Source organism: Macrosteles quadrilineatus, unplaced genomic scaffold, assembly GCF_028750875.1.
Source record: "Macrosteles quadrilineatus isolate MER2022 unplaced genomic scaffold, UCM_ALF_1.0 Scaffold_2__2_contigs__length_208266976, whole genome shotgun sequence".
Lineage (NCBI taxonomy): Eukaryota > Metazoa > Arthropoda > Insecta > Hemiptera > Cicadellidae > Macrosteles > Macrosteles quadrilineatus.
The window spans coordinates 165,950,880-165,968,550 of NW_026542595.1; the positions used below are offsets into that span (position 1 = coordinate 165,950,880).

At 34.3% G+C, this 17,671-nt stretch overlaps 1 protein-coding gene across 1 annotated transcript; it reads right to left on the minus strand.

Moving 5' to 3' along the window:
- Window positions 1–64: 64 nt before the first annotated feature.
- On the minus strand, window positions 65–16,527 carry LOC128985115 (trichohyalin-like). Its single transcript, XM_054404497.1, has 19 exons — window positions 16,441–16,527; window positions 15,716–15,775; window positions 14,702–14,774; window positions 13,996–14,089; window positions 12,339–12,904; window positions 11,135–11,282; window positions 10,737–10,840; window positions 10,308–10,487; window positions 9,546–9,826; window positions 8,900–9,025; window positions 8,243–8,349; window positions 7,715–7,963; window positions 4,894–4,997; window positions 4,407–4,618; window positions 3,048–3,185; window positions 1,755–1,931; window positions 1,029–1,166; window positions 619–732; window positions 65–297 (listed from the first exon to the last, which is right to left on the minus strand). Exons 1-19 carry the CDS (start codon window positions 16,525–16,527, stop codon window positions 193–195), a joined length of 3,063 nt encoding a protein of 1,020 aa, XP_054260472.1. The 3' UTR covers window positions 65–192.
- Window positions 16,528–17,671: the final 1,144 nt, after the last annotated feature.

The window sequence follows — 17,671 nt, forward strand, 5'->3', positions numbered from 1 at the left end:
ATACGGAAAGTCGGTGAGATGTATTGTGTAGTTGTTTACTGAAATAAGTAATACAAAGTTAAGATAAAATAAAACTTTATGTATAAAACTTTTACAGCTACAACACAACATCTAGGATTATGAAGAACATATATTATTTTTTCATCGCTCATATTCAGATCACTTTTATTGACTAGATTGGGTTAGATGCTGCTACGGGATGGTTGTTTCTTTCTCCGAAGTTTGTGTGTTGGATCTAACCTCGAATTCTCTTTCTGCTCTTAACCGCATTATCAGCATTTTTGGATCAATCACATTCTGTAAACAAATGCAAAAACTTTACTCATTATATTATTCTAAACCAAACACTAAAGGATTAATTTAATTTGGGAAGGTAATGGTGGATAGATATGTATACGACTGTGTAAACTTTTAAGCTATTAAAACAGTCAGTCTAAACAATCAACTGAAGAATGCAATGTTGAGTCTTCAAAGCTGTTTAAATATGTGCAACTGTTTCAACACACAAAGCATGATAATGATACCCAATGGTACTGTAATTATGTCAATACCCTTAGGCAAAATGTGTCAATGATTGCCAATGCAACACATTACCACAAATAGTTTGATCAAACCTACCTTTATAGGCTGAAGTGTAGTAGCTTCCTCGTTTGACAATGAAGGCAGAATATGTTCTAACTGCTCTCTTTTCCGACTAAGTCTGATTTCTTCTTGAGCAATATCAAGTTTGATCTGAAATTTACATATTTTATTAAGATTCATGAACTTTAAAGTGATTGATTCTTATAACTAAAATTGAACAATGGAAACAACTGTTGATTCCATTGTTCCTATCAACATTGTTAACAACATTGTGTGTTAAAATTTTAACATTTAAACAAGGGTAAATATTTGAAAACCTAAATTTAGATCAAATATCGTTCCTCCCCCATACCAAACACATGTTTTCGTCTGTGTGTTTATTGAGATAAAGGTAGTACACAATCAAATCCCTTTTTTAATTTCCAATCAAATATTCGATTACCAACCTTCATCAAATTCTTCTCTTTCTCTCTTAATTCTGTCTTCCTTCTTTCTACTTCTTGAAGCTTTTCTTCAGCCCTTTTCTCCAGTAGTTTTGCTTCCTCCAATGCTTGTTGGCCTTGTTGTTGATTTGCTTCTGACAACTGAATAATGGATTTACTCTCAGTATAATCTCTCAAGGTGTACAAATCAACTCTACACACACAACTAAATTGCATTCCTACCCTCAAAAATGACATGTGCAAGAAATCTAAAATAGATAAGGCGTTAGTATCAGAGTCAAAGGTATCGGCTAAGTGTAGCCTTCATAAACAGCCCCTGGTCCCGTGACCTTGAAGACCTCAAGAATAAGTAGATTTCCAGTTGTTTTATGGAGTTTTGTTGGTTGATATTGATTTTTCCCCTCCCTCCCTTATTATGCAATAACACCAATCCACCCTCACTTCTGACCTCAACAATGAATATTAAAATACTTCCCCTTCACTCATTTTAGATACTTCCTTCTCGAATACAATCTTTCCATTTATATTAGTTCGATCGCGTAACCATAGTGTTAACTGAAGATAGTCCTAACACTATTTACGCGAGTTACGTACACTACTTTACTACTTTTTATAAACTAATAATCACTCAAAACTTCTAAGAAAGGTTATGTTTTCGTTTATAACCCCAATTCAAATTGGTAAACAGCGTATTAGCTGAAGTTCAATACAATTTAGAGGTATAAATACCTGCGTCAGACGATCCAAATGCTCTGCTCGAGCTGTCAAATCTTCCTCCATTTCCTTCACTCTCCAGCGCTCGGTGTCAAGAAGGCGTTCCTTTTCCCTCAACTTCCTTCTCTCCTCTACAACTTGTAGCTCAGCATCTCTTGCAGCTTCAAGAGCCCCATGGACTTCTGCCTTAGACTACAAAAGAGAAAATCAATTCATATATGAACACTTTTCAGCTTTAAATGTAATGAGCAAGAGAAGTGAGGAAAAGAAATTGGTCTAACCAATCAAATCATTTCAGCTGCGTGTTAAATTTTATGATTATCTTCTAAAAGAACTAGGAGTTTCTTTATATGAGAATTAGTGACGCAGAATTGTTAAGATAAGAAACCACCATTACAATACCACCAGTACAATTTCATTGATTGTTAACCCTTTGAGTGCCAACGTCCGGGGAACCGGACGTTTTTAAAACGAGCCAAAAGTGCCAACGTCCGGCTGACCGGACGTTTCGTAATGATCGAACAGTTGTCATAACAACCGAATGGATACTCGGATTCTTTTAATCCATATATTAACATTGAGTCGAAAGTTACTAGATGCGATACATCGATTTTCGTTGATCGAAATATTGAAAATTCGATAATTTTTACAAAATTTTAACCTAAAAATCGCCAGATCGCGCTCGGCATTTTTAGCGCGACCTTCGGGAAAAATCATCGGCATTTTTTGAGCGTTACTTTTATTTCTCGCCTGGCACTCTAAGGGTTAATTTCCGATTTTCACGCACAACTTGTCGTACTCGCTCAATGTTTATGTCATTGACTGCTGTTGAAGGACGTCCACTACGAGGGTCATCGTCAATGCTTTTACGGCCTTCACGAAACCGATTGTGCCACTAAGTTGCCAATAAAGGGTTTAGTTAAGTTGTGCCATAAAGTTGACTTTTCTTCTTTGCCTCTTCTCCATGACCTTGAATTAACAAATCAAGAGTCTCACTATGTGGTGTTTTAAGTAAAACATAGAACTCAATGTACGTACGCGAATGGTGAAATGCCATTTTATATTGAAGGTACACGACCGACAGTAACCGACAATGTAGACTTGAAGGTACACGAAAAGTGCTTACCAATGCTAGACTACGGCTCGTCAGCTATACTCCCACTACCGAAATGCCCTCCCTAGGAGTAGTAAAAACTACTGCAAGGTGAATTTCCCCCTGGCGATTGTGCTATATGTCTACAGATCTTTTTGACCGTTGTATGTATTTTCCTGATCATCTTATCCTACTTTACATATCTTATATCTCACTTGTAAAACATCGAATGTCGCAGAACCACTGACTCCCTGCAGTTTTGCTAAAGCATCCAGTTTGGCTTTTTCCTCCATGAGTTTTAACTTTTCAGAAGCAAGAGAAGATTGTTCGGCAAGTATTCTTTCTTGCATATCCTGCAACGATCATTCTAAAGTAGTAACACAAATATGCTAGACAATAAATATTAATTCATTTAGGATAATAAAAGGACACATGGCAGATAGCAGAAAAGAGGCATTCTAATTGGGCTCCATCTTGAGCAAAACACCAGAAACTAGGTTATTCAAATTTCTGGTTAATTGAAGTAACAACTAACTAGCGATTCATTAATGATTTTTTTCATTAGAACCAAATAATATTCAGTGAAAATATGCTAAAGAAATTCAGACAAACATACAACTGAGAATATGGTGCGCTAAAGTAAACCACTTAAAATAAAATTTATTAGAAAACTAATCAAAAAGAACCTTATAATTTTAACTTGAAAGAAGATTGTTGAAACTAAACAAGATGTATCTTTAGTCTGGTGGCAATGGAATGTTCAATGGAATTGATAGCCACTGTTTGGTTCACCAATGTCCATTTGCTGTCATAAAACGAGTAGGCATTGATCAAACGGTGGGGCACACGAGAGGGACTAAGGCTAAGCGAACATATCTTGTAGTGTCAGCGTTCGCCGCTAGAACCGCTATGTTGAAACTTTTTAATTATAAAATATTTTTTTAAATTATAAAATTAATTTTTAAAATTAAACTGTCATAACATAACCTAACCAACCAGACTTGCTAATGATATAAAAACTATATAAGATAAAAATCTTATTAATGATTACTTATAATTTTTAATTATAAAATTAATTTTAAAATTTAGTATTATAAAATTAAACTCTCATAACCTAACCTAACCAACCAAACTTGCTGATACTATAAAAAAGATATAAGATAAAAATCGAATAAAGGTTCAATATTTAAAAAAAGTTCTGTTCATAAATAAAATTATAGATGCATCAAATTCTAACAAAAGATGTACAGTTAAGAAGTATTCACATTCTAAGCAAAAATCGTTGACAAAAAGTTAATGTCCCCGGCTGGTTTCGAACCCAAGACCTCCTGAACACCAATCCGAAACGCTACCAACTATGCCACAAACGCCGCTGAAATCACATCGTCTCGTTACGGTAATCGTGTTGCCCCAAGAGAAGACATTAGCCACTAGAGATATGACGTCACTACACCTTTAGCCTTAGTCCCTCCCGTGTGTCCATTCCATTGACCAAAGACCAGCCCCAATCTGTAAATATTTAGAGGTAAGGGAAACTAATATAATGCTTTCTATAAAAGTAAAATAAATCATACCTCCAGCTGTTTTCTTAGTTCATAGTTTTGTTGTTCTGTATGGGTCTTCTCTTTATCAAACTGTTGTTGTTGATATTTCAGTTGGTTCTTTTCGCGTTTTAACTGTCTTGATAGTTCTTCATATTTCAATCTATCTTGTTCTTCTTTTTCATCCAGTTCCTCTGATTTCTTTTCAAGTGCTGACTTTTTTGCCTCCAATTTTTCTTGTAAAGCTAAGGTGAGTTAAAAAAAATTTAGCAAAAACATTATTATGGCGAATTTGAACACTTACAATTGGATTTTTTAATCAAACGTTTAAAGCTTACAATTAAATGAAAAAATTACCATCTTCAATAAATAAAAATAAAAAATGTAAATATGCACAAGCTGGTCTTTCACTTTCGAAATGAACATATTTATAGAATTTGAACCCATAATCACAGATCCTGAATGTGATTTGCTTAAACTCTTTGCTCTCAACTCCTGTCCAGTTGTTAAAAATGTTTACCTTTCAGCATATTTTCTTTTCTCAGTATTTCTTCTTCCTTTTCAGTAAGTTGTGTGGGATCCAATGGTTTCCAAACCTGAAAAGCGGTTTGTTTTTGTTCTTCTCTGTAAAATATTCACAAAATAGTGTAAAGAACTGATAATTCAAATGTCACCTTCATATAGGTACATTATATACTAATATATGGGGTTAAAATAAATGTGCTACTTTATGCAGACGATATTATTCTCCTTTCCCCAACGAGCACTGGGCTGCAGCATATGATTAAAAAATTAGAAAACTATTGTGACACTTGGAATCTAACTGTCAATCTAAATAAATCTAAGATAATGGTGTTCAGAAAGGGTGGAAGACTAAAGGCAGGTGATAAGTGAAGGTATAAAGGAAACATTATCGAGGTGGTAAATCAGTATAAGTATTTAGGGGTTACATTTACAAGCAACCTATCATGGAACAGCCATTTTAAGAAAAAAGCCAGAGTAGGAAAATTTGTTATCAATTCTGTATGGAATTCTTTATTTAAAAACAATAAAGTGCCAATGATTTCCAAAATATCGTGTTTCGAGGCTGTTGTGCGATCGACAATCTGTTATGGAGCACAGACCTGGGGTTTCATAGAAAGTGAAATAATAGAATCAGTACAAACTTTTTTTCTAAAAAGAATATTTGCACTGCCTTATAATACGCGAAAATATGTATTGTACCTTGAAACATACTTCGATAAACTTTATTTTTACACTATAAATTTAAATATTAACTATATTTTGAGATGTTTAACTTTGCCACCCAAAAGATTGCCAAACTTTTTAGCAAAACAAATAATCGAGAAAAAAAAACATCTTGGTGTAGAGAATTAGAGTATTTGGGACAAAAATGCAATATTGAGTTTAGTTTCCAAGATCTCGATCCAGAGGGGTTGGGCCTCCAGCTGAGGACGGTGGCGGAAGTGTTGCGTGGCAGGTGGAGGGAGGAGTGTGTTGGCCGAGCGCGGACCTCTGTCCACCACAGGCAATTACTGACGCTCGACCTTGAACTTGGCGATAGGAGCTCAATAATGCTCAACAATACGCATATCGCTTCTTGGGCTATTAAAGCTAGAGCAGAACTGATAAATCTAAACTACAAGCCGTGGTCTGAACAAAATTATCTTTGCACTCTCTGTAATCTTCAACAAAATGAAACTGCATATCATTTTATTGCAATTTGCCCTATTTTAAAACATATCAGACGTCTTTGGCTTGGAAAAAATACTTTAAACGAAACAGAATATGAGTGTTTTTTAAATGGGTGGAATTGGCGAGCTTTAGCCCAGTATTTAAGTAAGGCATGGAAATATAGGTGGGACATAATTAATGAGTTCAATTTATAGCTAAAATTTCTTTCTTTATTTATTTCTCTTCAACTATAATTAAAAATCATGAGACTCGCTTGGAACCACATTTTTAAACGAATTAATGTTGCTTTTATTTTATGTTTTTTACGAGCTGTATTACATAAATTTAAAAATAATTATAAATGTACTTTTTTATATAAGTATACCTAGTTAAATAGTTACTTACATGTTACAGTTTTAAAATATGTTATTTTACAGCAAGGTGCCAACCAAACAGACGGTTTAAATAAACCATTGTTTTGTGTGTTTTGTTTTTTATTGTAAAAGATGTAAATAAGTTGTGAAGAATAAAGCACTTTTTTCTTTCTTTTCTTTCTTTCTTCTTTCTTTCTTAATTAACTTACCATCACAATAATTTCAATCTAAATAAATTGATTAACTTGAAAAGGAATAGTTACAAAATATATTTTTTCATCTTCCATTACCTTTATGTTTCAAACTTAAGCTATATTTGGCATATAAGTCAAGGATCTGTCAGAAAATGGTATTCCTTTGGTGTATTTTTTTTTACTTTGAAGGCAGCCGCACACTAGACCAACCACGACCACGTCAAAACGCCCGACCCACAGAGAACATAATAAAATGTTGTTTTGTGTTCGCTGGACCCGACCACAACAAGCTGCAGTTTCAAGTTGGATGTTGACGAAGTAGCTGATGTAGGTAGCCTATGTTAAGTGGAAGACAAAACTATACTGGGTGCATCCAATGTTAACTGTACTCCCAAGCTCCCTTCTTCATTCCTCTTTTGGTATAATCTTCTGACGATAGATTCCATAAACAGGGCATTTCTTTAATAGCCATAATAAAACCCTCAGTGTCAAAATCTAACTGTGACATTATAAGAGAAGTTATTTCACACATCACTTTAAAAAACAAGTGATCACCGTTTGCTTGATCTAGGATTACCTACTGGTTGGAGTAAAGTCGAGGCAGTGCGCGTCGCGCCGTAACAATTTGTTCTAATTTTGGGGGGTCGGGCCTGACCTAATTCTTCGGAGTTTGGTCATCCGGCCAGTGGGCTGTCCCATTTACACCTATTGTAAAACTGGCCGTATCTGACAGGTCGAAGTAGTGGTCTGGCTAGTGCACGCCGGCCCTCATGTTTGGCATCACCTTGTGTTGAAAGTCTTAAAAAAGATAAAATGCTTTACTGATTGAATTAGTGGCAGATACAAGGGGGGTTAGAGGGAGGTGTCCTATTGGATATTAGTTGTAGAATAGTTTACTTTGCTTTACACTGATAAACCTTATCTTGCAAAATATTTGTGGATAGCTTTTATGTTGTGTTTTCATTACCTTATTGTTATTATTTATATTATTATAGTAGACACATACAAAGCACCCTATAATTGTTTGGTAGCTAGCAAACTAAACACACAAAACACTAAAAGCATCTCTGTTAACCTTCATTAACTTATACACTATTACCTAACAGCTGGAGCTACCAATTGACTGATAGCCATCATCTGTTCCAATGTAACCCTATGGAATTCCATCAGCTGTTTAGTATCTTCTGTCTTCTCCTCTCTCAGTCTCTGAATCCTCTGATCATGATGAGCCTGTAATTCTACCTGACTCTCCTTCAGTCTTACGATTCTCTCTTTGTAGTCTTCGCACATTTGGTTTGTCAAGTCCTTTTGGATCGCAAGTTTCTCTTCCCACGACTCGATTTCTCGCCTTTAAACATTCACAATTTAAAATTATACTATGTTGTTGTGTGCAATATAACTCCAATCTAGAAACAGAAATATCACCAAAGATATAATTTTTTTGGTTTAATTGATATGGAGCTGTAACAAACGTAGCTATAACAAATCGTGTGCCCAAAATTATTTTGATTTTAATGTGTCTTTGTAAGAAAAAACTTCCCACCCTTGTAATATGTTATTAAAATGTTTAACTAATAATAATATAAAAATAATAAAATGTTTACACTGCATCATGGGAAAAGCATACCTGTGTTGTACCTGTAGAGATTCATACTCCATTTTGTAATGTTTTTCCATTAACTCCATTCGGAGTCTTAATTCTTCATTTTCAAAATTAGCCTTGTGAATTTCTCTCTAGAAACAAAATGTAGTGATAGTCATTGGTGTTTTAATTAATGTGCTTGACTGCAATCACTCAATTGCATTATTTAGGTTTAATCTGCTTGATTTTGATTTCAGTTTTGATGAATTATTTGTTGTCCCAGTGTGTGTTTAGCCTTATAGCACTTTTTTATCTTTTATTCACTGACTAAACTTAGAGGAAACCCCTTAGGTAAGCCCCTGCAAGATGGCTTGGAATTTGTTAGCTGGAATTTTGCACATCAACCAGAAATACGGCAGAGCTAGCAAAAATAGAAACAAACAGTCATAAATTCCCTGAGGAAAATATTTTGCCCAACAATCTCTTAGCTTTAACATGTTAACATATTTTTACGCACTAGCAACTGACTAAAGAATTCCTCAATTATTAAATCTGTCAATATAGATTAGCAAATTATGGTAGATATATAAAACAAATTTGTTGTCTCAAAATGAACGATAATTAAAATTAAATTATGAACAACCTTTCAGTTAGGTTCAGTCAGTTATATCTTTTAAAACTATGGTTGTAACCTTATTTTACCTCTAAATCTTTCACAACTGTCTCTTTCTTCTGACTGTTTTCTTCAGAATCCAAATCTCTTGTAGGAATAGTTTGTTGGAGGATATCAATTTGAGGTGATGTTGCTGTTACATTTTCAGCAAGAACCTGCCAAATAATTCATCATAAAGATTTAACACTGAATCTACTAGTCCTCAGCAAATTGCTTCACTCAAAAGTAGGAATTAAATTTTATTTTAGGTGGTACCTCAGTATCCAATAGTCAATGGTGGTACTTTCAGGAATTAAGATGAGTAAAGGATAAGTTTAATGAATAAATTAGAAAGAATTATTATTATTATCTGATGATCTTGAAGATGACATATAGTAATTTTTAAAAGACCAGAGATTTAGAGTAACCTAGATCCAGTTTATCTATTTTTTCAAGCAGGTTAACCATTTCTATGCATGCTTCTCTTCTTACTACCCTGACAAACAAAAACTGTAGAATTTATGGGTTGCGATAGCATTAAGTGTTCTAAACAAAGTTGTTTTATTGTATTTATTTTATTTTTTTGCAAACAAGTAGATACATCCCTAACTGAACTCGCAACAAACCAACAAAATATAAGGTTGAACTTGATGGACTGATTATGAGCTTATTATTGTGATATATGATCGAGTTCACCTGTAGAAGTTGCTGAATTCTCAGTTGTTGCGCTGAAAGTTGTTTCTCTAGCTGTGACTGTCTGTCTGTCTGCCTCGCTACCAGCTGACTCAACTGTCTCTCCTGGTTGTCCAGCAGACTGCGTTGTCTAGCACACACAGCTGTCAGATTACCCTGTGTCGTCTGCAGCTGCAGAGCGGTCAACAGCTGTGCTTCAGTTCGCTGCAGTGCCAAGGTAGTTTGGTGAGATTGTTCTGAACTGGTGGCAAGTGCTTCTTTAAAGGAATCCACCACCTGATCAGCTGTTGTAAAACAAATACACAATTTCCTAATGTCATAAACAAGAATATCATGTTCTAGGCTTGTTCATTGAAAAATTTGACCTAAAGCCTTTTGATTATTTATTATTTATAGAACTAGACATTCCATTCCCGCGTTAAAGTTTTGACCAGGTTTTACATCAAAATTGGTGTAGTTGAGCCACCAACAGATTGCGCTGACGGATATGCAGGTTTTTTTAAACAAGACAAACTGATGGTTCATAGGTAATCTACCTGGGACATCTTCTTAAGTATCTAAAAGGTCAATGCTTCAACATAATTACAGCTTAAATAAATCAATAAAATAACGCATGTTTCAACCCAATTTTTGTGGATCCTGTACCGGTGTAGAAACTACCTCTCCTGAAAAAAATTGTAAAATCTTTGTGGTAAATGCCCTTGAAATTGAACTACTGTCCTTAAAAAAACATAGAAGGTAAATCATAAACAAAGATCACTGTACCTGGATCTATATCCTTCTCCAGAGGTTGTTCTATTTGTTTTGTTTTATCTATAGTTTGACTGTTTTCTAATTTGGCTGGTGTTATCTTTTGTTTTTCCTCGTCATGTTTTGTTGACTGTTTCGGATCTATGCTTTTGCTCGGTGTGATACTGGGACCCCCTAGCCATGTTGGTAAACCATCTGTGAATTACACAAAGGAATCAATTTTAAAATATCAAAAAATAAATACTAATGATTCACAATTCCTACGTCACTCAGCTTGTCCGCTATTAATTTTCCATCAAAACCCCATAGCAAATCAAAATAAAAAGAGTTTACAAAGCAATATAACAATATGAATACAATTTACAATGAAATACCTACCAAAGGTTTAGCTCATTTATAAACCAAATCAAAATGTTATCTATAGCTAACAAATTATACACATACCGTGGACTTCTACTGCTGATTTAGTAGACTCTATCTTTGATTTTGAAGTTTCTTTCTTTGCTTGTGGTTTTGAATCTGGTGACAAAAGCCAGTCATTCTGGAATCTTAACAGAGTAATTAGATTGAAATTGTAGAACGAATCACAAACATAGATATAAATAATATTTTCAAACACCTATAATAAAGTGTTAAAGGTCTTAGTTTTTTTTATATACAACGTAGACATGTTTCTTTAGAGTTTTAAATTTGAGTCCCACAATAAAATCACAATAGGGCGTAAATTCAAATAGAAATAATTATTTAATTGCCTGTATATTCCATACATCTAACCGGAGAGTGAAATTGAAACTATGTAACTTATTAGACAGTTTGTATGGACAGTTAGATGTTTTCCTTACGCAGTGACAGACTGTTGTTTAACAGGTGAAGTAGGCTCTCTTCTACGTCCCAGAGTTGGCCTCTTTGAAGCTGTAGCAGACGGAATGTATTGTCCCAAGGCAGATAAACTGTCATCTTTTCCATCCTTTGGCAGGTTTTCAATGTTCGCTTATCATAAAACAAGAAACATTTACAGATTCATCACAAGGTTTTGAGTTGACTTGACATACAATGACCAAACTAGATATATCAGTGTACAGGACTGTGTTTTCCACTATTTGTGGTTGATGGGTCTTGGTAAAGTGCTGCGTAAAGCGATGACAACTGAAAGACTGCTGCTGTCAGGGAAAAATAAACTACATAGCTCCTTCTGAAGGAAATTAACATTTAGATACGGTAAATTGAACAACTATAAGTTTAAAGCAAAATAATTTAACCATTTTTTTAACTTTCTTGTCACAGTTGCACTGAAAAAAAAAATATGTACGGTATATTAAATATGACTTATTGGGACCACACGTAACGAGAACTAGCGGTATCTAAAAGCTTAAAAGGATTGAGATATGTTTTAGTTAGAAATTTTGATCTCTATGACTATCGAAACCCAAGAAAACTTAATTTATAACTTTCATTTATGGTATAGCCTCTGGATCACTGATTTTACAATAAAAGGTTTAAATTACTGTATCCGTTAAGTGATCCTGGTTTGTAGTAGGCTGACTACAGCTGTTTCATGTTAATTTTAACACATCTTCAGGTCAAATTGTTGCATTGATTTATTCCATAGAATGGTCGTCAAAATAACACATACACATTCACGAAACATAAAACAATTATTGGCCAAAACACAAAACGAAAAAGCGCGTAATAAACATCGGACACGTACGGCGCCAGTAGGAGGTAGGTCATGACTGATCGGCGCCGTACGTGACCGATGTTTATTATGCGCTTTTTCGTTTTGTGTTTTGGCCAATCAGTGTTAAATGTTTCGTGTACGTGTATGTGTTATTTTGACGACCATTCTATGGAATAAATCAATGCAACAATTTGACCTGAAGATGTGTTAAAATTAACATGAAACAGCTGTAGTCAACCTACTATAAATCAGGATCACTTGACGGATACAGGTAATTTAAACCTTTTATTCCAAGAAAACTCTTATGTGTTCAGGTAATAAGTAGGTAGTATAAAATGTAAAGTCAACTCGTTTACAAGATGTATTACCTTGGGATTCAATGTTCAACATATCTGCTGGTTTCACAGCAGAATTTCTCCGACTTTTGTTCTTCTGAATGAGAGGGCTGTCACCAAATAGCTCGTCAAAAATGGCACTTTTCTTTTCTTTGATGTTTTCAACCCCTTTGAATTGCTGATTCTCTTCTAGCAATCCAAAAATACTCTCATCACCTTTAACAGATTTTGTTTTCTGATTTTCTTGCGTTTTTATTTCACCCTCTGATTTTTTTACTAATGGGATTCCTATTTCTTTGGAAACATTTTTGGATGGCCTGGGATTCACATCAAGATTAGGAGTTTTGGGTGGCTCTTGAGCAGTTAAGCTACTGGGTGTCTCAGTTTTTGAAGTTTGAATACCAAAACTCTCCCCTAAAATTGGTTTAGAAGGAGTTTTCACAGGACTCTCCTTGATTCCAAGCCAATCTGCTGCGCTTTCTTGCTTCTTCTTATTGTCCGTTACAACATCGTCTTCATCATCGAGTCCAAACAAATTGGCAATCTTCTTTGACTTTGTTAGCTTATCTTTGGAAGGAGTTTTAGGTGCTGTGATATCCCTGAAATTATCATGAAATAAGAATTAAAATTGGCGATATACCTAATTCGTGTTGAATCATTATTTTTGTAAGATACCAATATGATGCGGTGAATGTTTTTTTTTTTCAGATCAATAAAACCAATTAATTATTGGTTATCATGTGTCTATTACATGTACAAATCTATATAATTAATACGCTACATATGAAACTTTGTCGGTTGAACTCCTCCGCCATTACTTGACCGATTTTATCCATTGACGTCTCATTGGAAAGAGCGTGTCACGTAGATTTGAAAAAGTCCCTTGGGCTCTGCCCCAGTGGCTTTGAAAGTTTCCATGTTATCCTTATGAAGAACATAATTGTTTACATTTTGATCAGCTGTATAATTTAATTGCTGTTATTTATTTTTCAATTCCACGAAACGCATTGAGTACATTTATTTACTATTTGAGTTTGTGTAAACATAACCCCCAAGACGGATCGTGTTGTGTTAGTATGGTTGTATCTTAAATTTGTGCATTTATCGTTGTTTTGTGTAGCTATAATTTGTTTATGTGTTGTTTTTTCTTTTAAATTCTCTGCACCTGACCCTGGACAATCTCAACTATTAGGTTACAAATGCGCCCTAACACTACCCCAAAACAACTTTTAGTTCTCAATTGGCCCTCTATCAATGACCTGTGTTGCCTGAACAGCGAGGCATTTTGAGAAGGAGAAAACCGGCCGGAATGCTTTAGGTTTATCAATAACGAAGATAAACATGGTCTGAGTTATACACCAGTAATCTTTGAGTTGACTCTTTTAAACTCATTGTAAATAGGGTATGACTGTTATTCATTTTGAAATAACTCCTGTAATACTTTGCAATTGCTCAAACTCGAGCAACATGTACACTAGTTTTAATTATATTAATTAAAAGATCAAATCCTGATCTTTGTAATATCTACAATATAGATCAAATCACAATGTATAGGTCTAGTGTATAATTAAAAACATAGGTAGTTTTGATAGTTTACCAAATTTCTATAAAATACATTGATTAATAAAACGAAATAAATTTAACCTTGTACATGTACAAAATTTAAATAAGATAGGTCATAAATACCCACCGTTTCAATGTAGCTGATGGGCTTTTCTTTGCTAGATCAAAAAAATCATCATCCGATAAAGAAATGTCTGCTAATGGATCTTCAGGTGGAAAATCTGAAACAAAATCTTATCTTTAAAAACGTCAAGATATAGATAACACGAACAAAACCAAATGTTGCTACACTATTGTCACACATGCCGTATTGAGGAGAATCCAGATTAAGGTGTTTGAATCACCACATGACTTGGAAAATATATATTTGATCCAAACAAAACACTTCTTTAAATTTTAATTATTGTAACAATAAATACAAGAAAATGTCCCAACATTTGATTTAAAATTGATCATGACATGCATTCAGAGTGGAAAATGTCCCACAGAGAGACCAATATGGTTGCAGTACCTTACTGCTTTTTTTACCCTTTAGGAAAAGGACATACACTTCAGTACACAAACTTAAAGTGAAATCAAGAAGATCATAAATATTTATGATCATCAACCTTTTCAGAAAAGAAACCGCAAGGATTCAATCGTGTTCACTTGGTCATTGGCATTATGAGACATTTGATCATAATTAAATGACAAAATCATGATTAAACTTGTAAACTTTTACTCGTATTATGGTGCCAGAAATGTATTAAATATTTGTACTGATTCTCTAGGATAAGGTTATACACAAAATTTATTTAGTACAGCTTTGTCAAATATTTATAATTTTTCTTTACCATTTAATTGTTTCTTCACTGCTGATTTCGGCCTTTCAGGCATTATCACGTCTGACGTTGGAATAACGTTTTTCTGTAAAATACAAATAAATTAATGGATCTTTATATATTTTTAATAAATTGTGATTACACTTTATTCAATATGTACAACTATATAAAACCACAGACAAGGGAAACAAAGTCTTTTGTTTCCTTAGTCAATGATAAAACGTTACAAAGAGATTTAGTGTTGTAGGGATGATTTCATATCTTCATTATGACTCAAGCCGTGGATTGTAAACTGTAGAGGTTTTAATCAACGCTCAGAGACATTCAATATCCAGGTGCCTGATGAATGACATGCTAGCTATTGATCAGTTTCTTTAAGAAGGTGACTCCCTCTCGGCAGATTACCAGTAGTTGTCGGCTTTACCTCAAGAAGCTCCTCACAGTCAAAAAAAGGTGATCAGCTGTCTCCTCTGACCACACTTCGTGCTTACTGGGGCACCATCAACAAACCCATTCAGGATATGCTACCAAGACCCTACAGTGTTTTGTGATTGATTGGTTATTATTTGCATGTTGTATCACGACTTGACTGCTATACAGTAGCCTACATATTTTTTGACTGCTACCCTCTGTAGTGTATTCCAACTTAGGTTGGGCGTTTGTGGTTTGTTAGTTGTAATGTGTTAGTTAAGTTTTTTTACCTGAGGACGGGATCAGATTCCAGATCCCGAAAAGTTGTGTATTGTTTTATTTTTACCATCAAGATGGAAAATGTCCGCAATAAACCTTTGAACAACATTAACTCACCATCACCAACAATGAACTTCAAACAAAGAAAAGTGTTATCGTTGAAATATATACATATTTCATAAATGGAATATTAAAATACAATTGATTACAACAAGTACATTCTATGAATTTTATTTCAAGCAACAACAATACGATATTTAATGCCAAAATGCCCTTAACACATTACTGAGTGAACCTCTTTATTGTAAAAAAATGGAAAGTAGAAACAAATATTACCTGAGAGTCTTGCTGCTTCGGTTTGAAGCCAAAAAGTGCATCGTCTATGTCATCTACTCCCTGAAACATATGGAATATCACAAGTACAACATAACTTAGTAGAAACATAGGTACCTACACAAGACATAAAAACATTATTTATACAACTGTAATATTGCAGTGTATTCAAGAAAGAGCCTTCAAAAAACATTTACTTTAAGTTAGAAAAAATATGAGGGAGGTAAGATAAGTTAGTCTAATAAAATATAGGTTAGGGGAAATTGAATGACATGATTAAATGACAAAAACTGTAAAATAGCTAGCCTTCACAAACAAAATTATAAAAAGGCATTATCAAGTTAAAAATTAATGTTGGAGACAGATAAGTCATGGGAAGTAGAGAAGGGGAGGTGGAAAGCTTCCAGTTGGAGAGTGAGTCATCAGAGAACAGCGGTCTGGTCTCTCATGGGCTCAGGAGTGTTCGTAAGTCTAATCAGCTGATGATAAGCTCAGAATATCATCCCTGTCTGGACTAAGTAACCACTCAGAAACAAGGCCTTTGATATTAAGGCAGAAGTAACTCTTCAAAATGTATCACTCTTCGTATATAAGTTAGGTACTTTAATGGTCCTTCAAAAAATAAATGTGGCATTAGACCTAAGTAAATTAAAAACATTAGGCTATACCATACCAATCAATATATAATGCCAGTACTGGTAATTAACACAATGTTTAGGTTTTTGTACCTTGACAATATTTTCCAAATCTTCAGGGCCTATTTCAGATACATCAGAATTGTTTTCCATCAAATCCTTGTAGAAGCTTGATGACATTATAAATTGAAATTATAAACACAAACAAAATAAAACTTTAATACTTGAAATACTATCACACTATTAACACACACAGCAATCTAGAAGCAGAAGATAATTAAGATATTTAATACAAATTTAAATACAATAAAAATAGAAAGAAAAACTACTTCCAAACCGAATCAGAGTTAAAAATAATCTTAAATTAATGTTATTAAAGAATACAACTGACAGTGACAGATAGTTTGCACATTATGCAAATGCAATTATGCATGCATGTTGTATGTTTATATTTGTTGTTTTCGTTACTAAGCAACCATTTTTCGAACAGTCGTCAGTCTAAGTAACAGGCTGAGAGAGTAAAAGTTAAGCAAACCAAAGAATTAAATATCATGGCATAGTGTTTATAAAGGTGGCCGTAATATAACAGTTTTAAGTTTATATTTATAACATTACAAAAATACTAAAAGTAGCTATAATCTAACAGAGTCATTTTTTATGTACTGTTGTCCTCAGAGTACACTAATGTCAACCAAATATGCATATTACAAGAGGGTGGAAAGAGTATCCAAATATCTCATATATCTAACATCGGCATCTCATGACCGACACTGTTAGTTATATGGGATGCTGGTCAAATCCAAATGCACTGTCGGTAGGTTGAAATATCGGTCATCTGGGGCTGGCTGGGGCCCTACGGTTTGAACCACGGCCACCTTTAACTCCAGGCCACGGACTGGTAGAATTGGCAACGTTGCAAGTAGTGTTGTCTAGTGCCAGACGTCCCACAAGATAACATGGCAGACAGGTGTGACACCTCATTAATCCCGTAATCATTTAAATTTTAAAATATACATTTATAAAAATATTGAAAATTAAACATGTAGAATTGAAAAACCAAAACAATATTTAAATTGAAAATCTATTTTTGTACATTTAAAGTAACGTCAATATTTTCAAAGCTCAGTAACCAAGCTTTCGTATTCTTAAAAAATACACAATTGCCATAAGCTGGCTCCAAACAAAACAGCAGTTTTAGAACCTACTTCCGACGTTGACGTTGCCACTTCGAAGCCCGAGGCCTGGAGTTAAAGGTGGCCATGGTTTGAACAAAGCTAGCAGGCTTGAGAACTTCGAAGGTCCATGAGTGACAAAGCCTGCCGTT

Bases quoted from the DNA above. Each gene is read 5' to 3' on its own strand.
- LOC128985115 (XM_054404497.1), bottom strand. From the start codon at position 16,527: ATGTCATCAAGCTTCTACAAGGATTTGATGGAAAACAATTCTGATGTA. The intron at 10,841-11,134 runs GTAAGGAAAACA...TACTCTGTTAAG, and splicing joins AAACAACAGTCTGTCACTGC to ATTCCAGAATGACTGGCTTT. The intron at 4,998-7,714 runs GTAATAGTGTAT...AATATTTTACAG, and splicing joins TTGGTAGCTCCAGCTGTTAG to AGAAGAACAAAAACAAACCG.